The sequence below is a fragment of the Amblyomma maculatum genome, chromosome 10 (genome assembly GCF_055883805.1).
Source record: "Amblyomma maculatum isolate TAMU_Amacu chromosome 10, ASM5588380v1, whole genome shotgun sequence".
Taxonomy (NCBI): domain Eukaryota; kingdom Metazoa; phylum Arthropoda; class Arachnida; order Ixodida; family Ixodidae; genus Amblyomma; species Amblyomma maculatum.
This window is the reverse complement of record NC_139353.1, coordinates 73,054,430-73,080,372: the sequence shown is the minus strand read 5'-3', so window position 1 is coordinate 73,080,372 and position 25,943 is coordinate 73,054,430. Positions and strand designations below refer to the sequence as shown.

The 25,943-nt window shown below is 43.2% G+C and overlaps 1 protein-coding gene across 1 annotated transcript in view; it reads left to right on the top strand.

Moving 5' to 3' along the window:
* The first annotated feature begins 6,048 nt into the window (after positions 1-6,048).
* The window catches only part of LOC146176791 (ATP-binding cassette sub-family C member 2-like), a 44,667-nt gene continuing 24,772 nt past the window's right edge, over positions 6,049-25,943 (top strand). The window contains exons 1-7 of the mRNA XM_084581390.1: positions 6,049-6,073; positions 6,132-6,346; positions 9,328-9,504; positions 11,402-11,569; positions 17,380-17,561; positions 18,762-18,916; positions 24,429-24,700. Coding sequence (XP_084437516.1) covers positions 6,049-6,073; positions 6,132-6,346; positions 9,328-9,504; positions 11,402-11,569; positions 17,380-17,561; positions 18,762-18,916; positions 24,429-24,700 — 1,194 coding nt within the window. The remainder of the gene's footprint in view (positions 6,074-6,131; positions 6,347-9,327; positions 9,505-11,401; positions 11,570-17,379; positions 17,562-18,761; positions 18,917-24,428; positions 24,701-25,943) is intronic.

Here is a 25,943-nt window from a genome sequence, read left to right as displayed (position 1 = left end):
TGCTCATTTGCTCGATCAAGACGCAGAAGACCTTCTGGGTGAGGAGAGCAGTCGCGTATCTCCTTTCCTCGTCTTTCTTCGCTGGAACTGTGGCCTCCGAATTCACATTTGCGAGATTAACACGCTAAGTGCTTAAGCAAATACAAGGCAGCTAGAAAAAAATTTAAAGTTTTGTTCAGTTCATGGCCTCCTGACCATTGCCACCGCCCTCTGAAATACAAATTAAGAGAACTCGTTTTGGTATTCTACATGCTTTCAAGAGGGCAGAGAAGCTCAGAAGTTAGATGCGAGCACTTTATTTTAACCAGACGGCGCAGTGCTTCGGGATGCGTATTGTTTCCTCAAAGTTGCGTGCTTTGAGATGAAATGCTATAGGTGCATCTACAGTTGTCACACAGTGCGTGTCCTATTTACCGCATCATAATGCACCCTACTGTCACAGAGCGACCTCGAAAGCAATGAAATATGTTTTCGTATCAATGCAAGTTTCGACCACCAAGGAGTCAGGTGGAAGGAGGAGTAGGAAGAAATAAATGAACTTATACGCAGAAAAAAAAGCATAAGCGGAGAACAGTGAGGCTAAACGCAGTTTGCTTTGCTGTACCATTGCATTTAACAGATTCTAAGGAGAGGGTCAAAACACTGCATTAGGACAGATTGGAGATTACAACAACCTTCATAATCTGTGTAGCTTCTGAACATAGGAAGAAAAAACAAATTTCTGAATAGAAATGAATAGCACTAAAATTCAAAGCTCTGCAGCCTACAGCCTTAAGCTGGTCTCACATACGCGTTAAAAGTTTAAAGTTATAAGTGTAACTTCCATCTATGTAAGTGGAAGTTGAACTTATAACAGTACATTTTTTAACGCGCAAGTTAAACCAGATTAAGAGCGTAGTTAGGGCACTTTTAGCAGTAATTAAGCAAAAGACCTCTCTTTCGTATAACTTTTTTTCCGTACTGAAATTCAAAATGGAAGCTATATTTTGGCGAAATCTTAAGGGCACAATTATTTAGCACACGGTCTTTTTAAATCCTTCCTCTATTGTTTATGCTAATTATTTGCTGTATATAAACATAGGAACTAATGTTTGTAACATATACGCATGGCAACTGATCATTACGTTCGATGCTGCCCGCCGAAGGATATTTGATCCTAATCAAATCAGCGATCATGTCCTCCTAATGCTCTAAGACGCTTTAAACGCAAGGAATCAAAGTAATATTTGTCCTTCGTTCCCACAGATGCGTATGTTAAAATGGCATGACGCTCGCCTAAAGAAGATCGCGGATATATTGTCTTCGGTGCGTCTAGTGAAGTTCTACGCCTGGGAGGATGCCTTCGCGGACTCAGTTACAGATCTCAGGCGCCATGAAGTGAATGAACAGTTTTCCTGTAACATTGTGGATGGCTTTCTCGACGGCCTGTTTGTGTCCTCCAGTTCAGTGGTAAGATGTCGACCTTTTTCCTTTCGCATGCTTGGATGATTAGTTCGTCTTCCTTCTCTTGCCTTTTGTGGCTGCCATGATTTTAGAAGGACAGTTTAGGCTAAAAGTCGTTAGCCTATTTCGACACTGCAATCTAAAAATTACATTTTAAATGCGCACTGCACTTTTCAATGGTAGATATAAAAACATAGACATGCATGCGACCCTAGGTCGTTTCCTTTAGCCTAATGGTTTGCTTTGTGGGGCTTAACATCCTAAAGCAACTCAGGCTATGAGAAATGCCGTAGTGGAGGACTCCAGAAATTCCGATTATCTGGGCTCTTTAACGTGCACTGAAAAGCGGCCACCCAGGCCGGGATTCGATCCCGCATCCTTGTGAACAGTAGCCGAGCGCCGTAACCACTGCGCTTAATACAATAGCCTAATATACTAGCGTCAAGCATGCGCTCAGTACGATACCAATTATTAACCCATCACCCTGCTGAGATCCTTTTAAGTGACACTATTGGCTGACTGCCATAGCAACTGTAAAGGCAACCAACCCTAATGGAGCCACTGATCTAGCGACGGGACGATGAGATGCAAAATAAGTACCTCGGTGGTGTGCTCCCATCCAGTAAAGCTTTTTGACGCAACAAAGTTTGGTTCGACAACGCAAACTCAAACGAATTTTAAGGTGATAAATAGGTATATTAGGTTCATAGCACAACTTTCTCCACTTTATCTACGTGGCATCTAAAAGCTAAGCCTTGAAAACAAGCGCATATATAGGCCGCACAATTGCTACTGCCTTATTATATTATTTCCAGGGTACTACGAACCAGGCCTTTTAGATCTCTGCAGTACCATTCTCTTCGCAAGTATCTTGTTTTAAGTCGTTCCACGAAGCAGACGTACGAAACCAAGAGTGGCTACACGCTAAATACGAAGCAACGTGACTGCCTTAATAAGTCATGCACGTCGCCATTTTTTTCGTTATTGTTTTAGTGTTTCTGAATTGCAGGAGCTATCATAATTGCGCTTTTTCCGAGGTGAAATGGCATTTGAACTGCAAATTTATTAGCGAAAACTGTACACATCTTACGCATGCTCAAACAACTTTTTTCGGTGTACGCAGATGTGTACGGTATTGTTCACAACCTTGGCCTACTTTTATCCCGACAAGCACCTCACCGCCGGACTCTCCTTCTCCTGTGTTTATGCACTTTCCATCCTGGATCCAATAAACAGCAACATCGTAGCAAGTCTCAGAATGGTCCTGATGGTGAGTAAAATAGCAGGTAGTGGCACCATTTAGGCGGGTGTTTGTGAAGTTATTCAATAAACAGCTTAAGGCAAGGCCAAGGGAAGCAATCAGAATAAATGCTTTTAAAATCAAACACAATTAAGAAAAGACGATGGAAAGGAGAATAGAAGGCCGACAGTCATTTATCCTGTTCCTTCCTTCTGACCTTCTCCTGACCCGGTTCCTCCTTAGTGATGTTCGCTTTTGCAATCTGTACTCGCTAGCCCAGATTTAGGATTTCCTACAATTCTATGCTCTGAAACAACGTACTTCGTGACGTTTAGACACCCTAAACAGGAATTGCGCCGTGAAATAGACCGTATTGGAGGGGTCACCGTTAGCTTGCTTCATTTAGGTGCTGCCACGTCAGAGCAATGAGTCTGAGTTTGCTTCTCGCCCACATCGTAAAGGTTCGCTCTGCTCGAGAAAACCATACGTCCTTGCTCACAGTACTGATTTTTAAAGCCACTAAGCGATACCTACTGGTGTCTTGCGCTTGGGGCATTCGGTCAAATGTGTCTTTAGACCCGCTGGGTAAACTAGAATATCAGCTCTTCACTGCTTACTTTATTACTGCATCAAATAGCAAAGCTGTTACCACAGCATAATGCTGGCATAAAGAACCAACAATGAAGAGTCACTGTTCAAAACGTTTAATCATTGCTGAAATTGTAATCAATAGGTCGCATTTAGTGCAGCCACTGGTAATTGGTTGCAAGAACAATTTGAAGGACTCGATGTAAAGTGACGTCCCACTACGGGCATAGACAAATGCACGTAGTGGGATTAGTAAAGCAATATATGCTTTACTAATCATTTTCCAATTATTTACAGAAGGTGAGATAAGCACACTCATAACCACACGAACGGAAGCTGTCACATTACGCGAAGTGTTATCGAGTAAGGGTCTGTGTGCTGCTTGTTGCTGCCAAAAATTTTGAAATTTATTCAGTCTGGGAACATGAAATACAAGATGATGATTCGCACTCTAAACGTAAATAAACAATTACTGAACAATTGTACAAGAATTCAAGATAAATGCACGAGAATATAAGGTATTAGCTCTTTAACCAACATGGCGTTCCTTTTGTCAAGAAGATGACCTACGCACACCTGCAATTTTACTTCTAGTTTCTAGAGTGCCCGAAGCTGGATAGCCGGACCGCAGCGGGCTACCTCCACCTTCATGATTTAGTGCTTGGTAGAAACATTTTGTAGGGAGCACTGCGCATTCTCATGTCTTATCTGGACATACTTATTCGAAATTGATTAAAGTTTACTTACTCCGACTGACGATTGTTGCGCTCTGTCATCTCTCGGGAATTTCAAAAGTTCCTTATTGTCTGCACATTCATGCAAACTTCGCCAGAAATCTTATGCATTGCCCAATATAATAGCCGCCCCTGTTTACGCGCATGGTTGCAATAGTGGTACCCCCTGTCATAACAAAACACCAGTATTTAACAAGAGTTCTAAAGAGACCGCCAACATTCCCTTAAATGCCATTAGGGTTCACCACGAGTTAATATCTGTAGCACATAACCCGATGGTAGAAATCTTCCCAAAACGCATTTTTATTGGATGCACTGGTTAGTGTACCCTTTTGATGATAAGGACCTATGAGAGCTAGGCTTTTGCAAGTATTTTCTCCACTTGTTCTGTGCATTTTCTGCAGGCTTCGCTGGGACTCCGGCGCATTTCGACCGCGTGCGCAGAAGAAGAGAGGGATACCCTTATAGGCAAGCCAAATGACACGGTCGGTTCAAATGGTAGGTTGTATGAACACAAACAGCCGGGGTGTCTTTTCTTTGAGAGCGTTCGATCGTGATAATTACGTCGTCGAGTTCGTACATGGTGCATGTACATTTAGCAGTTCGTTTGAAAAGTTAAATACAGAAATGTTTTCAGAAACCACTCACACTGACTAGAGTGCCCTGACGGGAATCTGTGAAATACCCAAAACACCAATTTTCGTGCCTAAACCTGCCCCTTGCCTTTCACTTGGCAGTTATAGCAATCAATACGCTTAGACCGCACCTGAACATGCGCAAATTTATGAGGCAACGGTAAATAACCAGAATTAAAGTGCCACACAGATAAAGGGAACTTTTACGTCTTTAGAGCAGATATTCACACTGACCGTGCAAGCGCAAGGCTAGACAAAATTTCCACGGCCAGGAAGCGTGCTTTGAGCAGTTTAGTGAAGTAAATATTGACCGCCTCGCGCTGAAAATATCTGCAGAGAAAGGAGAATGTAGCATATATATCTCTTAGAGGCTTGATACCATTATTGGCACTTTAGGTGTTAATATATTCTGCTGAGAAGCAGCCGCTGTGACCTGGGCAAGATCGGCCAACTATTGTTAGGACATGGTTAGCGATAACATCGTCCACTCCGGCGTAGTATTGTGCCCGAAGAAACGTAAGAGGAAAAAAGGAAGAGGAAAAACTTTATACAAAGAAGCTTACACATTCGGTATTTACGAGGGAGAGATACTTCGCTCGCATATCGATGGTGTCTTGTTAATAGGCAAAAATTTCCCCAGGTCCCCACTCAGCTCGCACTTCACATGAAGCAGTCGCGGGGGAGAGTCTGGAGTACCACCCGCGTAAAAAGGGTCGCTTGGCGCAGTCTTGTTTACTATATCACACCAACGGCCTCTCATCGGAGAGGGTATTCGAACCCATGAGAGCAGGACGCATTGCCGGTTACGTCCGTTTCGTTGCTGGAAAAATGGGCCATCAGTGGAGACTCGGCCGTGGCATGAAGCAAACAAAACAGAGAACTTAGAGTGCACGCCTTAAACACATTTTTTGTGGGATCAACACAAACTGCTCCGTCAGTCGCTCTTTTTATTTCACTCTGGATTCGTAGAAAACACATTCCGCTAGACGCCTCACTCAACCCGCCGCCCGGATGCACGTCCATGGTAATTCTTTAAGCATTTTGCCGTGCTATATTACACCACCGGATGTACATCGACTACATATGAAATCTCTGCTAATGACGACTTGGTTTTAGGGCATTAAAATTTAAGATTTTGAATAAAAAAATTTCGAGCCAGAAAGCGACACTAAATCAATGCCTGAAAGGCATGGGGATAATTACAGCGGGTCCATCGGGTGTAGTATTTCCTGAACCCAGACAGTCGAGCGCACAATGCGTATTTGGTGAGATGATACTGCATTCACACTCCTGCACGAGCATAATAGCTTTATGGTTGTTATGATAAAAGATTATAAGCGTTTAAACCATTTAGCGACCTGATGCGTAATGACACCACTGCTTAAGTCAGTTTTGTATTTAGACAGCCATGACTATACAGATAATCCCGCATGGTAAGAAGAAAACATTTTGCTTAGTTTAATCTGTTATATTCTCTTATTCCTTCGCCAGATTATTCCATGTGCCTGCAGAAATGCACATTCGCCTGGACATCAAGAAAGCCTTCTGGTGAAGAAATCTCCGAAGTGGTTCTTCGGGACATTGACCTCAGAGTGGAGCGGGGGTCTCTAGTTGGCGTGGTTGGTGCGGTCGGCAGCGGCAAATCGGCGCTGTTGGCCGCACTTCAAGGAGAGCTCCACAGAATCAGTGGCCACTTTAACACAACGGTAAGCGAGAATTTTGTTACGTGGAAGTGTTACGTGGTTCCGGGGTCACGGGGGTGGGCCATGACAACAGCAGGTGCGGCGGCTGTAGAGGTAGAGGCGTCTGTAGTCATTGTAGTGGTTCCGATGTGGCGGCCGCACTTTAACACAGCGGTAAGCGAGAACATATAGACGCAATTTTAAATCTAGACGCGTCATAACAGAACATAAAAAGGGTGTCGCTGTTTCAGGCGGGATATAATGAGCGAAGCCTCGGTCAACATCAGCACTGGAAGCTTAAGGTAAAGCTTAGATTTTAAAAATTCTTATAATTGGGGTGACTAGACGCACTGTTCTACTATGGCGTGCCGAGCTTTTGGCTGTCAACAGCGGGCTCTAAGCGTTGATACAGCTGCTGTATGCAGGTATTCAGAGGTTGCTTAGCTTATTATGTTTTGCTGAAAATTAATGAGCAATCATTCCTACCATTTATTTTATGTCGGTCGCATCAAGATGTAAGTCCCAAATGCTCGCCTGAGAGCGTTGCCTATAGCCCAGTGAACATTAGACAACCGAATTTATAGCTTGATTGGATTGCATAAGCGTTTGTCACATCAACATATAAAATGCGGCATAGATTGTAATTGCGAAATATGGGCATGTTCTAGCAACCCTTGAGTTCAGTATACTTCTCGGTACTGATGAAATTGGCATAGTGCGCTACATGTAGTACTGTGCACATTACAGAAAAAAATTAGGCGATTACAACTACAGTTATTCTCTCTGAAATGTAACTGATTACAGCGTTTAATTGCAGCCCTTGAAAACTAACACAAGAATTATAGGACAGCAATCGATTACAAATGCAGTGCGCCTCTTATAACTTTTTGTCATAGCATAAACTCGCTTAATCTGCTCCGAACTAAGGCGGCTGGCTTGGTTTGTTGATATCGTAATTCTAGGCAGCAGTTCTTTCTCGAAGTTGTCGTCGCTGATTTCAGCTTTTAATGTTTCTTAGTTAAGACAGCATGCCGCTACACAGAAACTATTCTGGATGTAAACGATTGAGTATCCCCGAATGTAGTAATTAGTTGTTACCATTAATTATTACCATTGAAGTTACAGAATGCAACTTCAATGGTAATAATTTCTCGTATATTTTTGAGACTAATTGGCTACAAGAGACTAATAAAACACTGTTTATTATAACGCATGAGCTATACTCGGGTATTGCGTTGCGTAGGGGATGCTATAGGGGCGGGCCTCATCTCACAGTGCTACTACACAAAGGTGTTCAGACATACCTGGTCCCGTCTCTCATAGCCTGAGTTGCTTTGGGACGTTAAAACCCCAAAACCCAAAACCCATACCTGGTCCTAAGTTGAGCGATTTACATGTCCGTTCATGTGCCTTTACGTTGAAAGTTTAGGAAACGCAGTTTCGCGACTGATCACTACCCCACATTACTTATGTTATCATCAAATTAGATGGATGCTTAAGCACCACTTTTAGAGTAAACCCTTCAGTGTATTTAACATAGCTAGAGACCACTTATCGTTGTTTTGCTCAGTATTGTGATTCTATGTTCTTACTCTAAGCGCTTATGAATGCCATGGAAATCACGCCGTGTAGTATGCGAATTTATGCCTGTCAGAAAGACCATGATGTGCCTTGTAATTTCCCTTTTTTAGATAGAAATATTCAGTTTCTGGAAATGGGGCATGATGGATCGCAATGTGGATCCCCACGAAGATCAAGTCAGCATTCCGAGAACAGGGTACTTTCGTGCGAGAAGTGTATGCTGTGCTGGAAAAGCCGCCTACCTAGCCTACTATATATCGATGTTTATGAGTGGAAATTGGAAATTTTGTGATGATGCGAAATTTACGTGGTATGGCGTGTAAACATCATGCAGCCCGGTGACTTGAGCCATGAGCTAGCAGTTTCCTAGGTAATCCAGAAGAAAACATCCAACACCCTTCGTGCCCTACGCAGTGTGTGCCAGCCTTTCATGCAGAAGGCCATGGTTTTAACCTCAATGGCGACACAGTTATTGAATTGCGTTTTTTCCCTGCACGCTCCTGGGTTACGATTATTATTTGCAGGGTGCCACGCAAAACAAGAGCATTGCGGAAGCATACAGAAACCAATGGAGAGAAGCCGCAGACACAGCCCACGTACTCTAAGCCAGATCCCCTACCTGCGCCATAGTCGTTGACACATGCAGGACATATTATTTTAACAATAAATTTTTTATACAGGATGTAGTGCATAATACTGAACAACGATCCTGATGTAATAGTCAGGTTAATATTTTTTTTTCGTGTATATGATTCCAGAGCACTGAGCAAACAATTTATGGAGGGTTTATAATTTGCTGCGGACTCAGATGGCGCGTGTCGGCTCGATAGGTTTCCATCTATAGCCAAAGCAGTGATAGCATCTGAACGTTGTGCCCGAGTGTATGCACGACATATTGCAAGAAGCATCCAAAGATGGCGTCAGCTGCACCAAGAACGCAGACAGTGGAGAGCGCAACACGCCAAGGCGGCGTTCGCACCGTTGTGTGACCGAACAATATAGCGAAGTGACTTCCCAAGGACTCCTCGCCTCTGCAGTTTTTTCACCAAAGTAGTAATTGAATAGCGTTAACAATTTACAGAAAAATGTAATTCAATTACTTGAAACGTTATTTCTTTAAAGAGCAAACATTTGTTTACAGAATTACGCATTAGGTTCTTAACTGCAATTAATTCTTAAAAACAAGTAGTCAATAAGGCAAACTTTGGCTACATTTTAGAAGTATACGTCGCTACTCCATTGTCGTGGTCTACAGTGCCGGACAGATCAATCCAGAAAACTACAAACTTACCAGGTCACTGAACCAATACCTCTGCAAAACATGAAGCTTACATAGCTTAACCATACGCAGCTACAATTGCTCATGTTCTTGCCAGGAATTGCTGCCGTAAGTGGTCATATTCGAGTATTGTTTATTTCTGCAGGGGCCTATGGCTTACGTGCCTCAGAGTGCATGCATCTACAACATGGCCGTCCGCGACAATATTCTCTTTGGCCGGCCATTTGACATCGGGTGGTACTCTCGTGTACTGGACGCCTGCGACCTGCTGCAGGACTTGGCCACTTTCCCGGCTCGAGACCACACAGAAATAGCAGACAACGTACGTATACTCACTTGAAGCAATCACAATATGCTACAGAGTGTTGTTTAGTGCCCTTCGAACCAAAATGGGAGAAGGAACAGCGATCATTTCATTCTAGTAAACAAAAGAGAGCGAAAAGCCGGTAGTTGCACGACGAGTTTGATAAGGCATCATGAAAATGTTTGCTTTTCCCTGCAGCACTGTTTGAACATATAAAGAGTCTTTACCTCAAAAGCATTGATGTTAAAGTTGTCTAGCGCCTTTATTTATACGCGGATATGAGAGGAAATTCCGAGAAAATGATTGCTATGTCCATGAACCTGACATCTTTGGTGCTAAATATCTCGCAAATGCTCAGCTTTAGCCTATTTAAACATTTGCATGATAAAATAGCACGATGGATGTAAATGGACGCAGTCGATAAAGATTTGAATCTAGTATTGGTTGTTGCAATATGTTTTCTGTGCTGCTTTTGGCCGTAAAATTATGATGGCAACAGGAATTCGTCAGTTAAGATCAGACATTTCTATACTTATAAGAGACACGTGCAACGCAACAACAAACAACAAAAATGTGCTACAATAGTATTAAAACACTACAAAAAATACTGAAATTCAGAGAAACGTTCCACGTTACTACACTAAACGAAATTTTCTTTTTTTTTTTTCGACAAAGTTGTGCAGCTTGACGCCTTAAGCTTTAGAGGAAAATCATGATAGGTTAAGAATAGCGTCGGGACGTAGTAGTTACGTTTGACGTAGTGACGAAAATAAAATGATTGGTCGTCAAGGGGAGGTGCAAGACCGTGGTCCACACATCACGAGTCATTCAAGCTATCCCTACGCCACTGATGAGCTATTCCGATTGGATACAGATGCTGAATATCATTGCGAAGAACTTGTCGATGCCTGCGCAAAAGGTGACCATGGGACCTTAGTGACCTTTGGAATCTTTTAAGGCTATATCGCCTTGCTCTTAGAGCTTATCTGTCCCTATTATATTTTCTAGCGAGATCCCTCTTTTAAGATGAAATTATTTTAGGACATATCTTCTACAAGTGAAGAGGTGTGCACTAGACAGCGTAAAAACCACTATACAATTGGAGAGGTTGTCGAAGGCGAAAGTCGCTGCCCGAAAGTACTAGTGTTAAAAAGCGCATGCTTTGAATTAGAGTCTTCTAAGACAGCAGGAGATACACTTGCTGCATGTTACACAGTCTCTTACACAGTACAGAGGAAGTGTAAGATGCGCTGGCTACACAGCTGGTTAGCTACGAATCAGGTTGTTTTCGGTATTCGGCCTAACTCGAAGAAAACTACAAGTAATAGGCGAAGAACGAATTGCCTCAACTCTGCTTTAGGGGCTTGTACAGAAGCTTTCATGGATAGGAAAATGGCATATGTCAAACGTCGGGTAACTCATTATCAATCTCTAGCACAATTTTAGTTGGAACGTCCTGATTAATGAGGTATAACTGGCTCAGTGATTCGGCGCGCTGCAAGATTGGCTCGAGGTGGCAGCATCTAGTCGGGCTTTGCATAAGGGGAGAGACCTTCCAGGGCCATTGGATCTCTTGTTCGACACGCTGTCTCTATAAGGTCATACAGGCAACTTCTTATGGCGTGGTATGCCACCCATGCTAAATTGGGTAATATACACCACTGTACTCTTTACGGCCATACAAGAGATTGCAAGAAATTAGCCACAATGTGATATATATCAAACATTTACCATGATGAACTCCACCATTCGAGCGTCCCGCCGGTTATACTAAGTTTAGCCACGTTAAGCATTTGCAGTTTATTAGAACTGTATTTTGCGCCGAAGCAGTGGGATTTCCTTGTAATACAGTTTAAGCAGCTACGCATAGCCTTATTATTTCTTGAAAACGTGCCTAATTTAATTTCAATCGCAGGGATCAACACTAAGCGGCGGACAAAAACAGAGGATTGCTCTCGCTAGGGCAGTATACAGCAACAGCAGCGTCTACCTTCTTGACGACCCCCTCAGTGCACTGGACGTTCACGTAGCTTCCAACGTGTTCGAACGAGTCATTGGAAGGAAAGGAATACTCCGGAAAAAGGTAATTGAATGAAACATTTGACTCCAGGATATCGAAGTGCGTTCAATTTGGCACAGCCGGAGTTGATGTCAATGCATTTAGCACGCGGACATTGCTCAAACGGAGAAAAATGGTCATCCTAAAGCATATCCTTTAGCACGTTGATACTATATTTAGCCTGCGTGCAAATTTTTGAAGCAGAGTTGCTTCATCGTGTTTGCATTTATTTCACAGGTTGAATTTATTTTACAAGAATGAAGTACCAAATTTCTCAAAGAAATGGGACAGCCTATGTTGGCTGAAGAACATTTCTTGACGGCCTAAGAGCTTTCATCGAGCCCACTTTGAGAAGGCATGTGAATTCCGTCCATGGTTGCCAATCGATGCGGCCGAGAAAGGGAATAAGAGAACGAAAAAGAGCGACGTCGATCGAAGAGAAGTTAAAGAATGACAAGTGATAGGAGGGGGAAACGCAGTGGCTGTGCCACTGACCGAGAGACGGATATGACAGACAGAAATGACAAATACGAGCGCCGCAGCTTTCCCCCGTATATCCCACAGACTCCTCTCTATGCTTGCTGCTTTGGGTTCTAGAGTGATATTCCTTCAAACGTCACAGCTCCCTGTAGTTTATTGCTACCACCGGTTTGCGCTGGCGTTCCAAGCTTTGCGTTATACATCTCGGTGGCGCAAGCATGGAGAGCGAGGCTTCACTTCACCTGGAAGCCAGACTGTCAAGGGGAGACTGGGGAAAGAGGAGGAGGAGGAAAGGGAAAAAGAGAACGTGTCGCTACCCTGCACTGGGGGGCTCTCAAAGTAATTGTCGGAGTTTAAGGCAGCTGGGCAAGCTTTAAAAAATGCAAGCACAAGCAGTGTTTGCGTCTGTCGGAGGCATGAACAACATCAGGGAGTTGAGCTACCTAACAATTTGTTTTTGTTTTTGCCACACCCAAAGATCTTGAAGCCGCTGCTTGGAAGCGGAAGAACTCCGCAAAGGGACGACCTGCCAAGATTTTCTCTCATGTAATGGGGAAATAAAACAGTGGAAATGAAAAACCAGCACGCAAACGGAGAGCAGCAGCGTCAATTCCGCAACACAATGGGAGATTCGGAGAACACTTGCCGGCTTTCGATCAATGATGTCGGCGTAGCAAAGAAACGGTCTGGCTTTTTTGTGAAGTGTGAAGTGAGTAGCCAGTCAGTGTTGTAACAAGGCATAAGAGTGGCCAGTGAAGACCTCCTCGTTTGTGTGACAGCGGCGCCAGCGACAATGCGCAGGGCAGATCTTAAAATTTCAGGAGCGCTGTCGCGCGTGAACTAGGTAGTCTCTGGGCAGCGCTGGATAGCGTGGAAAGCGTCAGCGCATCGCAACCGCCACTCTCACTCAACCACAAGATTACGCGGATTGTTCAACTAGGTTGTTACTGATTTCATACAGATTTCACCTCATAATGATGTCCGGCTTTTCCAGTTAGCGCAGCATTTCGTGTTTAAAATGAAACTGGAATTTTTCTTTTAACAAACCGTTTCCTGGTGCTCACGAGACCGCCAAACTAAGGCTGCCGACGCGCTCTGCTCCGACCGTCCATTACCTCTCATTGCAAAAGGATCTGCACTGCCCGTGTCATTATCGACGGGTCATGGTGGCACGGTTGTCACGGCGCTAGACCACTGAAGCCACGCACTGACGCATAAATCGTGGCTGCGGCAGCGGCCGCTTTCCGATAGAGGCGAAAAAGGGGCGCCTGAATACGATCGACGGTTATTGACGTTAGGACCAGAGCATTTTTATCATAACAGTAGCAAAAATCTGGTTCAAGAGACTAGCTTTTTTATGCATTTTTCGCGTACTTATAAATTGTCGCGCCATATGAAAGTGGTCAATAGAAGCATTTTGCCATTGCTGTCATTGAGGTTTGAAAATCACACTTTTTTTCTCTTTTTTTAATTTTGACTAACTGTATGGCTGTTATATTTAAGAATTTTTGCTTCTCCAAGTCTTCAACAAATATTGTTGTCCATGATTTTTGTGCATTTATCAACAAACTGAAAATGTACAACAGATGCAGTTTCCTTTAAGGGCCGCGGGAGCGACCACTATTTGTATACATTCGAATTTCGACGAATCAAAACCGCCCCTTTTTGATACATGGGCCCTGTGGGAAGTTTGGCAAGTGGTACTATTGAAGAGTTCTGGTTAGAATGCCAGATGTAAAGATTTCTGGAGTCCTCCATTACGGCGCCCTTCATAGCGTAGTCGCTTTTGATCATTAAAGCATTAGAGAAAAAAACAAATTTTTGACTATATCTCTGAAACGGAGAACTGAAAGAACGAGAATGAGTGCGCCTGGTCTATTCACAGTATCTTCCTGCAACGTCATCGCCAGAACGGAGCTGACACAGAAAATGAACCATGCCAACCTAGGTATGCACGACAGTTATCTACTGTAAGCAGAACAAAGATAATGTTGTAGATATAGGTAATATAATATAGGTGGCGTTGTAGCTGTGCTGTGACGGATGACGTCAGGACCAAATGAATAGTTCGTAGAAAGAAGCGCCCTTTTAAAGCGCAGCTTTCAGACATACATTCCTGTCTTGAGCGTTGTCGCCGATGGCCTTGCCTTAACAGCAGGCAGCAACTAGGTGGCCCAGGACGTCACCTTATCCCACCTTGCAAAGGCCAATCTGGGGCACAAGATTTTGCTCGGCCTCAGGCAATTTTTTTAGGGTCATGCGGAACACAGATATCTCTGAGAATTTGGCGAAAGCCTCCTGAGAAACCCCTCAACGTTAAGTTAATATTGAAGCTTATTTAGTCCTTTGGCCAATTTATCGGGGACAGCGCCTTTATCCAGCTTCATCAAACGTCAATAAATATTTAGGTGAAGGAGTAGCGAATGGCTGGATGGGACTACCGTGCGAAAGTAAGAATAAAATATGAAAAAAGATAATTCGGCTGGACTAATTGCAAGCCTGCAGGGAGGTCTGAAAGGCGGTATCATAAGGTTGGAAGCGGAAGGGTGGGTAGGCGGTGGCGGTAAAGAGTGGTCCCGCTCTGCACGCCTGTTGATACGCCATATGCCGCGGTAAAATAGGATAGCTGTCTTGTTCATTCCTCGCTTTGTTCTGTGTTCACGCAAAAGAGAAAACGCACCCACGTTCCCCACGCGTAGCTCAAGACGATGTCGACGAGGACTGAAGACAGCGCTAGCAGGTATCATGCCGGGCTCATCTTTAATCACTATCAAGAACTTTGACTTGTAGTTGTACGATGGTTATATTTTAGCAAGCGCTGAAGACAAAAACTTCCAGAGCTGTGTAAAAATAATCTTGCCAGCTCCATGGCAGAGCTCGCACGTACAGTAAGCCTCCCGTCCCAGCTCTATGGGCTCAGTCTCGGACGCCCAGTGTCCTCGTTTACGCTGACAGTCAAGTCAAGACTAGGCTTATAGTACATTATCAGAACCATGTAGCACTATACAGGAAAAGCGTAATACTGGAGGTCTGCGCTCCAACGTAGCCTCATTGCGTATACCAATGGTCTACCAATATTATTGGTCCTCATCATTTACCGATGTCGAGACAGACTGAGAAACCATTTATTGTAAAAGGCATAAAAAGGCTGAGCCGTCCTAAATATGTGAGATTGTTACCGTGTCTTTTGATGCGTCAATGACCGCGAAGTTCTTTGGTTTAGACGGTTGTCTCTAATTACTTAGGTTGCTGCACCCGAGCTCACAGGATAAAATTCCTGTTATATCACAGCACGCAGAAGTCTTGCTACACTGAACGATATCAGTTTCCAATAAAGAAGCATGTTTGGTTGAAGTTATTACTGAATTGTTACCTCTTTAAATAACGGATTGAGGGGCTAGTTGGCGCTGGGTCATATTCAGATATGTGGCGCAAAAAACACAAACACAGGAGAAGATACACAACACACGCGCACTACCAACTGTAATTAGAATTTGAAAACACTTCCTCTTCACCACGCCTCCTCTTCTACAGTCAGGCACATTTCATCGTCCTCTTCTTCTCATCTTCCTCTTCTTTGCCAAGGGGATAATGGCACTCTCTTCCTCGCAGACCTTAACATCGTCCAAACATGGTATTGACCAATCTCATCTTCCTCTTCTTCTCTTCTTCCTCTTCTTTATCAGGGGGATAGTGGCACTTTCTTCCTCACACACCATATACCTCTTCGAAACATTACAGTCACAAATTCTCACTGTCTTGTTACCGCACACCTCTGCTTTGCCCAGTAACTCATACCATGCTGGACAAGCTAATATCACCACATTGTCACATAGTCTTACACTAAACACCACCGCCACACATATCCAGTAGGTAATGTCCATCATCACCACATAACTTGTGTCCAAGAATAACAACTTTAGGCCAAGAATAACAGCTTGAGGCCCGATAGTAATCTCGTTCTTTGCATTACTCAGGAGGTTTGCTCAATAAAATTAAATTCTTTTCTACGTAAACTCAACGAAGCTTCACTAATGCATCTCTCTTGGATACAGAAGAAAGAAGAGAGATGCATTAGTGAAGCTTCGTTGAGTTTACGTAGAAAAGAATTTAATTTTATTGTGTTGTGTGTTGTGTATCTTCTCCTGTGTTTGTGTTTTTTGCGCCACATATCTGAATATGTTACCTCTTTGTTTTTTCTTGTCTTCTTTCCATCTTTCTGTCTTAGTTTCGTTCGTTCTTTCTTTTTTTTCTAATTCGTTTCTACCTGTATTTGTATACTAATTTATTCATTTTTTTTCTTTCCTTCTCTTCTGCCTTTATAAATCAACCTCCCAGCCCCCGTTCCCCACTAAGCGGGTTCACCTGCCAGCGGGTCTCTTTCCTTCAAACCCAGTTAAGCAAGGTGTGTGAGAAGATGTTGCGAGATTTCAATAATTTTATTAGCTCTTCAGCACTCGACAGTGTCGCTCTGTGTGCTAGCTCTTGTTCGTCTTTACTGAAATGTGAGGAACAAATCTCAAAATGGGCATTCTCAAAGCCGCATATGTCTACATTATGACAAGGAAACATTGAGTGTCGACGCTGATTTAGAGTTAAAGCTTCACGAGACAAAGGTTCAGAACCACCGCACTAGAGCCAATTTAATAGCACAGATTAAGTAAAAACATATTCTTTGTCGGCCTAAGATTGAACGGCCTTTCTTTTCAGTGAAAAACAATTATGAGGAACTTCAGCGACTAAAGTAGAGAAAGGCTAAAGCCTGAGTGCAGCATTCTGCTATACAACTAGTACTACTTAGTAATTAATTTACTAGGCATTATTTAACTATTTATTAAGTAGCCATTAATCAGGCAATCAAATATTTATTATTTCGTAATTGTTTAATTATCGAAGTACTAATTCTTCAATTAGTAATTTTTCATTGATTTATTTATAATTAGCTATTGGTCATTGATTGGCAAATGACCATATAAGGCACGCATTCGCACATACTGGGTTTGTGCTCTGTGATTGGTCGAGACCTTTATGACGTCATCCCACCTTGCTCAATCAGAGCCACCGCAAAAGCGCGATGCATTTTTGTCCACGACAGCTTGAGCTATTAAAGGCATTCTCCTTAATACAGAGAGAAACATAGAGTTGCTCTGGCTGTCAAGAGCTTTGTATAAAGCTTTCAAGTAGTTGTTTAATAAGTTTAGACTTTCTTAAGTGTTGAATTTAGTTTCTAAGGGTGCTGACCTCAACGTTTTTGAAAAATGTCACGACGCAATTCTCAAAGCTGCTTTTGTATTGTCTCTAAGAGCGTGAATCATTTGTTTCATAAACTAAACTGGTTATTACCTTCTTTTCAGACACGCATTGTAGTGTGTAATCAGAATCGCTATCTGGAACAAATGAATAAGATTATCTTAGTGTCCAACAAGAGGATTGTTTCCTTCTCAAGCCTTGCAGAAATGATTAAAGATTTGAAGTGCCCTATGGTTATACAAATGGATGACGGAGAAGACAAGATAAGTGAAAAGCCAACAATGAGGTAAGCTCAAGTTTAGAAGCTTCCCGCTTCGTCTGAAGAAAATACAAAAATGCCGATAGAGTTTTTGTGTGAGTAGCGTTTCACTGAACCAAAGCAGGAATTCAAATCCTTATTTACATTGGAACTACCCTGCTAGGAATGGTTTCGTTCTTTAGGCTATCGGTGGCATTTCAGCGAGGACAATGAAAACTTAACCGATGAATTAATGTATCGACGCATCATATTACGGAATGTTTGTAAGGTTATATTAGGTCTGGCTCATAGCTTCCTACACGATTGCAATAATAATATAAATTCCGGTAAATAACTAATTATATACAAATATATCTCAGAAGCCACTATATTGAATATAAAACGTATTCGTTCACATTAATTTATGTGACCTAATAACGAAGCGTAGCGTAAGGGCACGTACAGTTAGGCTTTATTTCATGTCTTGTGCATAGAGAAAGATAGCACTAAGATACATAGCAAATGAATGGTAGCTAGCCTTATTGTGCAGGTGATATTACTGACAAGAGTAGCCAAAAAACTGAGTAACTTCAATAGCATAATAATTAGCAATACTCCAACATAGATTTGTTGAGTTTATCGCTTTTTCGCTTATTGCCGCTTACGCGAGGCTTATTGGTGGAAGATTACTCAGAATATTACTGCTCAGAATTACGTAGATTGTAGAATAGATGAAAACAGTATGTCGGGTTGTATGTTCGACACGTCTACATTGCTGCAGGTAATAGTAATCAAAATTTCGCTTCAGTAGAGCTCTGCATGGTATAGATTTATTGTAGTCTTTAATGTTCGTCGCGGTTTTTCAAATTGTGTGATCATTAGGTGCATTTTACGTAGTCACTATGGGGGCCAAATATGAACCTCGTTGCTTTGCATGTTACTCGAAGGTAAAAGACAGGTGACGCCAACATTTTCCCCAACATTTTCCGCCGTACAACCGTCCGTCCACATCGCTATATATTGCTTTCTCAACTGGGTCCTACAAAATATAAAAAATAGCAAAGCATTGCTGTGGCCTAGGTAAACGATTGCTGAGCTTCGGAGCCTGGACGGTGGCAGCTTCTTCACACCTCCTATGCCTTCGCTCCAGCACTGCCCTCTAGTACGATCTTCGTCAGGGCCAGCTGTTCCAAAAGCTAATAGTTCGCATTTGGCGACATAATGATAGGGCCACTTTCTTGGCGCCAGAAATTCGTTGTTAGCTGCACCTCCGCTGTACTATGCTCCCGATCGGCCTCGCGGTTGGCAGGAAGTTCTAATTCATCTTGTCGGCCCTGGCATTGAAGCATCGCTAGAGTTACGAGCTCTCATCACTTCAGCCACCGCACTGCGGCTTCGTCAGAGTGCGTTAAAACTGGAGTCGTTGCTCTTTCCTTCATCGGCTTCTAGCACAATAAATCTTGGTTGGGATTACTCTAGCGGAACCTTTCCAGCTGGAACCTTTCGAGCAGGTGATGAAGAGATTACTACAGAAAGGCAGGAGTGTGATAGCGAGGTCAGAAAAGATAGGAAGAGAACTTATAAATATTCAGAGGATGTTAAGGGAAGGCAATTTCATTGAATTATCGTTATTCCGCCTATTTATCGATAATCCGCACAAATATTTATGGCAATCACCTTTCTTGCACTCAAGTCCATGCCAGGTCACCTTTATATAACCAAGTACAGCAAACTCTACCGTTATTCAGCCACAATCTAACTTCATAATATTTATTCTATGAGTGAATACAATGGATGTTTCTTTCATACATATCAGTTAATGCTATTTCGTATTACCCTACGTTCTAACATATTTTTGTCTTAACATATTTCAGCGTCCTGAACCTTACTGTAATCTAATTGAACTTATTGCATTCTTATTCCGTTGAATCCATCATGAGCCGTACCCTGAGTTACGTTAGGCTTTTATCGGTGACACCAAATGGAGTTCAGGCACGGAGCGAATCAAAGCGTGCTCAAACAGACCCCCACATCCATCGCACTCCACCGTTTTTCACATTAACTGGCTATATTCTAAACTATATCAATTTTATTCGACCATTATAGACAGTTAATAGTAATTATGTCACTCCATTCTAGCTAAATACAAATATCTTCACCCTTCGTTCATCAAAATTTGCCATTGATTTCAAACAATTCAGAGTAATCTGAATTAAAGTGCCGTATTACACCATATTGCACAACATACAATGTAATCCAGCATTAATGGATAAAAAACACCCCGCTTGACGTAATGTGGGCGGTACCATGTCTGCCTTGATCGGTAGCCTCAGATGTACTGCGTCAACACGAAGAGTCGGAAATAGTTCGCTGTATACGCTCAAGCCAAACAATGCTGCAATTTGCTCAAAATATACTGAGTCGTTCTCTTATAGAGGATAAACTAAAAGTGTTGAAAAGAAAATTAAGTCTGTTTGGGTGGTGGGGGAATTACACCTACAACCTGCGGCCTAAATCACGGCCACGCTACTCATAGGCCAGGATAGTCGTTGGTTTACACTCAATAATGGTGCACCTGGTGACCTCGGGACACGGTAATGTAATCGCATTCAACTCTTAAGCAATGAATTATAAAAAAGACAATACAGAAGACCATTTTTATTATTTTATGATTGAAAATATTCTCGCAAGATGATTACAAATAAACTTGGCTTTCATGAAATGGTGGATGGCCCCGTGATTCAAAAGCGTCCAGACGTCACCGAAGAGTTGGCAGTGAGCGAAAAGTTGCAGTTGGTCGAGAGAGTCACCTCACAGCCACGCGACCTCGCGGAGGATTTGCTCAAACTCCTCCACCTTCACGTTCAGAGGGATGTCCCACAATAACGTGGTGAAAATAAGCCATGTGGTTTGAAATAAAAGTGGCTAAGCTTTAAGTAGGGCTATTCGGTGGTTCGTACTGGCATATTGTTGCGCTTAAATGAGTACAGTAACGACAACACAAAGCAATGAGTGCAATTTGTGTTGATTTGTGTTATCGTTACTGTACTCAGTTAAGCTCATCTATGTGCCAGTGAAAGCGGCTGTACGTCTGAAGCAACGCAACGTATAGCATAAAATATTGCACTCGGAAAAAAAGTTTTCGGTTTTTGGCAGGGTTTAAAGTCAAGGCCCCTCATTTAACATCCAGACAAAGGGTCGACTAGGCTTCGTAATACACGCTGTTATGGCTGGGGGACAGTCGGTAGACGTATGCATGTCGCGTGCTCTTTCAAGTACATCATGGTATTGCGTCTAAAAAAGAATGTCTAATTACAAACGACCACAAGCCGCAGCCACGTGAAGCTTTTAACTTTTACATTAATAGTCGATGTATTTTATTATTTTTGAGCGTTTGCTATTGTGTTCGAGCACGTATGCGTAGCCTCCAGCGAACGTTTTCTTGTCCAGGCGCTTGCGTGACCCCAATTTTGTTCTTGTTGCACTAATATTTTTTTTGCCTCTTCGGCTCGCGACATGCTAAAATGTCCATAAGTACTATACCTGCCTCAACGCTATAGCCTCCTCGTTTTGATACGTCAGACCTGCCTCCCGTAGAACACATGAGGCAATTGAAGAGTAAAAAAAAAGTAAAAGAAATGCTGGCGCACAGGTGCTGGTAGTACAATCTATGTCGTTCTGTAGTACAGACCACTCATCATTTCTGACACTTCAGCGCCTGCAATTGCTTTAAAAAAGTGCATGAACAAAGTTTTACTCATACGAAATTTTTTGTGTGCTGCTTTTGCTTACTTATGCGATCAAAACTTTCAACCGCAATCATGCAATTCTTCCACAGATTATTTTACGTGTTGCACGGATTTTACATGAAGTGCTCTTTTTTAAACGTTGTGCAGCCTGACTATACAAGCCTGAAATCTATCTACTTGCCATTGCAGTGTTAAAAATCCAACTCGAGACAGCGAGAACATGGATATAGGGCGAGTAACCGAAGACGAAGTCGATGTGTCAAAAATGGTACCTTACACTCTTCATATCTTATCTATTATGTCTACTAATTGAAATCATATAAAATTGGCAGTTGCGGAAATAATGATCTCGGTTCGGATTTAGTATTTAGCGCTGACATGATACACCAAATTGAAACAACTTTTATATTTTTTTTTTGAGGCATGAAACACCATGGTCGTTACTCTGAAACACATGGCAGGTTTGGTAGCCAGAAATACTATATATTTTCGTTGCGTCAGGTTTTCTCATAACTTGAGAAATGGTTTCTCTTGAAAGGAGATTTTAGGATGAGGTAGCAAGCTCGGAAGTGATAGAAATATCCATTGGACGCCAGATACATAACATGTAGGCCATGACCTAACCTCCTCAAATTTGTTCTTTCTAATCGTGAAACAATTTGCAGAAAGCGATTATAGAAATGAAATTTCAGCTACGTGAAAACCATGGTAATAGCACGTGACAAAAACGTTCTGTATGCGAAATAACTTACAAAAGACACATACCAGGTGAAATAAATTCACGTACGCATTATGGCTGGCTATTCGTGAAATGAATCTGCTATTTGTGTATTTCCTTATTCAACATTTCAAATTCAATATTCAAAATATAAATAGGCGGCTTCCTTTATTTTACGGGGTTTAGAGTCCCAAAGCGACTCAGGCCATAAGAGGCGCCTTAGTGGAGGCCTTTGAAAAATTCAATATAAAGCTATATAAAGCACCGCATCTACCAAAGAAGATATGAATTACTAATCTGAAATGCTTGCACCAGAGGAAACATTCAGTTGCACAGAAAAGCACTGAAGTTGCAAAAATGCGCTTTCCGCCTACTCTGGCTTAAATCAGAAGCTGAGGTATTAATGAAAAGATGGAAGTTGAAACTGAAGAAGGAATTGTGATATTTAACTAGATAATTTCTGAAAGCTGTTCCATCGGTCGCACTGGATTTGCAATGCCGCTGGGCACGACAATACATATTGTATTTTTCACAGGGCAGCGTGGACCTATTCATCTCTCTGGCCCGTATGTGTGGCCCGGCTGCCACTTTAAGCATCTTATGCTTCGCCGGACGGGCAGCGGTGGTGGGCACATATCTCGTGTGGATCAAACACTGGACTGACGCTAACGCTCGCCAGGACTTCAGGCCATTGTGGGTTATTGGACTCGGAGCGCTGTGTTTCTCGGATGGTGAGCGAACTCCTCTGAGGGGGATACCTATTCCTACCCAGATTATGCGAAAGTCATTTTGGTGTTCTTGTCAGCAATAGAAGGTGTGGAAAAAGATAGCCTCCCAACAGGCTCCTCGAACAGCTCAACATCGAAGCCGCGAGTGTTAGGGCAGAAGTCACAAGAAATATCAGTATGGAAGTCTCGTCCGCTCTATACTGCCGTTTGCGCGTCATATTCTCGTGAGGTGTCACTGATGCATTTCCATGCGGTGCCGAATTTGTCGTGTTGAGAGGGAAATTTACGACGTAACCATTTTGTACGGCGTTCCTGGTGGTGCCTGCATACAATTTCGCTTGCTATTTAGCATGCAACACCTATTAAAGTTTTATTCCGCTTTGCTACGGCGCTGCAGAACGGACCTAATCCATTTTCCCGACCTTGGTCAGCAGTAAAAGCTCTAACGTTTTTGGCAGTGCGCATGATAGCCGGAGTTAATGGTATTTAAGTGTTTAAATTGGCTTGCTTTTTCATTGATATTGACTCGACAAATATTTATCTCCGATGTGAAAATATGCCTTGACGTATCCTGGCCAGGTCAGCTGTGATTTGAAGCATGAGCTCTCTGATGCACCTGTTGCGCCGGGTACGCTATAGCTGCCGCCCCTGCAATTTTTCTTCTCCAGCAGGATTAGTCAGTTCGACAACGTAATTTATATTTTGGTTACAATGGCAGCTGAACAACGCCTGCTGTACCATTGTATTCCGCGTTTGAATTGTGGTGCTGGCGAAGACTCTCGAGAGTTCCTTGGACTGCCAGAAGATCAAATCAGTCGATATCGTCGACCATAAACCCTGACTGCTCTTTGGAGGGTCAAATTCTAAAGTTAAAGCTCAGCTACTTTGGTCATCTGATGAGACGAGAGAAGTCACTGGAGAAAGATTTGATTTTGGGAAAGGTTGAGGGTTGCCGGAGAAGGGGTAGACAGCGAACGCGATGGTTAGATGGCATCCTCGAGGCACTGCAGATGAAGTTATGTGATGTTAGGAAGATAGTGAGAGACCGGAAAGCGTGGTGTGACATGGTCCATAGGGTCACGAAGAGTCGGACACGACTGAACGACTGAACTAAACTGACCATTGTATTCGCTCTATGTAACTTAAAATCTAACTCAGTGGCGCCACTGCCACAGCGACGTCATCAGTCGGAACTGCTAGTGCTTTCCTTGCGCTAGCTGTCCGCAATTGTTAAAAACAACAGGATGGCATGTTTATAATCGCATATCACTAATTACCGGGCCGTGACCGCGAGCTGTTATATTGAGAGACAATTCAAATAGCGAAGTCCGACAGTCACGACTGAACGTGGTTGCAACGAGATCATAGAGACAATGGCATAATAGATAACGTTACTGACTTGCTTTGGCTTTCAAGGTTTAGAATCCCGAAGTGACTCGTGTAATCATCCGAGCCATAGGAGACGACAGCTGAAATTTCGACTAAACGGGTACCTTAAACGAGCTCTGACATTAGATAGTGCTCCGTACAAAAGCCGCCTGGCCCGCAATTAACCCACTGTCGTTGGGTTCATGAATACGGTGCGCTAACCACTGAACTTTCAAGGCAAATAGATTACTGCATTTTGCAGGAATGTAACATAGATAGCTACAAATTCACTCGAGGCATTGCGCTCACAATGCTCAAAATTCTTGTGTTTGTGTTTTTTTATATTTTGCAGTCTTCCTCGGCTGGCTCGGTGCACTGTCTTTGGCACTCGGTCTCCGCAACTTGTCAACGCGCATGCACAAGGCGATGATTCGGCGAGTGCTGGGCAGCCCAGTGGGCTTCTTTGACACTACACCCCGTGGACGTGTGCTGAATCGTTTTTCTGCTGACATCGACAATATCGAGAACCGCTTTTTTCTTGCGGCTAAGCAGGTCATCGAAACGCTCATGACAGGTGCGGCGAGGATTGCGGTCACTGGCCTCCTGTCACCAGCAGCAGGTCTCGTTGGCGCATCCACAACGGCCATTTTCCTTTTCTTAGTTGTACGTAACGTATCGTTCATTCGCATCAAAATATTATTTACGTGCAACTGGGTTCACATGCATAAAAATGTGCGAATGATAACATTCCACCGCATCGTCTTCATGATCGCGTGACGGAAACCGCTTTCGTCTTCCATAACTGTTACCTATTCTGGCCATAGACGAGTTGATAAGGGAAAAAGATATCGTTTTTTTTCACTGGTTATTGCACGTGTTTGGAATTTTTCCCGGTTATGAGGCTTCATGAGCTAGCCCCAACACCAAGTGATGCCCTTACCAAAAAGAGAAACATTATCTGCCTATTTCATTTGCTCCGTCTTGATCACGTAAGGTAAGTGTCTAGTGGGCGCACAAAAATATTGTCACGCTAATGACGACGATGAGGGATGGTGATGGTGAGGCAGAAGAAGAAGACGAAGCGTTGGTGCCTGGGGCTAGTAGGCTTCACCTTATCCCACTGCCATATCACTGTAAATAAACACCCCTTTGCTATTTCATCGTAACAACTTGGTGGAGGTGCTCCGTTCGATCCCCAAGTACGGCGCAGCAAGAACCACTGGAGTTTCGACGTAGTCGCCGCCTTGCTGGACTGCCACCGCTTCCAAACATCATGGACCACAGCGATTCTAACCGCGCCGGCCGCGACGCTGCAAGCCAGGCTGGTGACAGGCCTGCCCCCTCCAGCTCTATTCCCTGCCAGCCCTACCGGGAACCACGACCGTTTGCAGGAGAGGAAGGTGAGGACGTTGAGAAGTGGCTACTTCATTATGAACGAGTTAGTCGGTACAACCGGTGGGACCCTATCACCATGCTCACAAATGTCGTCTTCTTTCTAACTCACACGGCGATGACATGGTTCGAGAATAACGAGGACAATTTGACAACTTGGGAACGGTTTGCCACCGAGATCAAACAGCGTTTTGGTGACTCTGTACCGAGCAAAAAACGGGCTGAGCAGACCCTTGCCCAAAGAGCTCAGTTGCCGGATGAAACTTGTACCACTTATACAGAAGAGATCCTCCGATTGTGCAGATGTGTCAATTCCAACATGCCCGAAGAAGATAGAGTCGGCCACATTTTGAAGGGTATCGCGGCTGACGTATACAACTTTTTAATCGCCAAAGACAGCCTTGAAACCGTCTCCGATGTCATTAAACACATCCGCGCTTTTCAAGCCCTGAGAACGCGTCGTATAGTGCCAAAA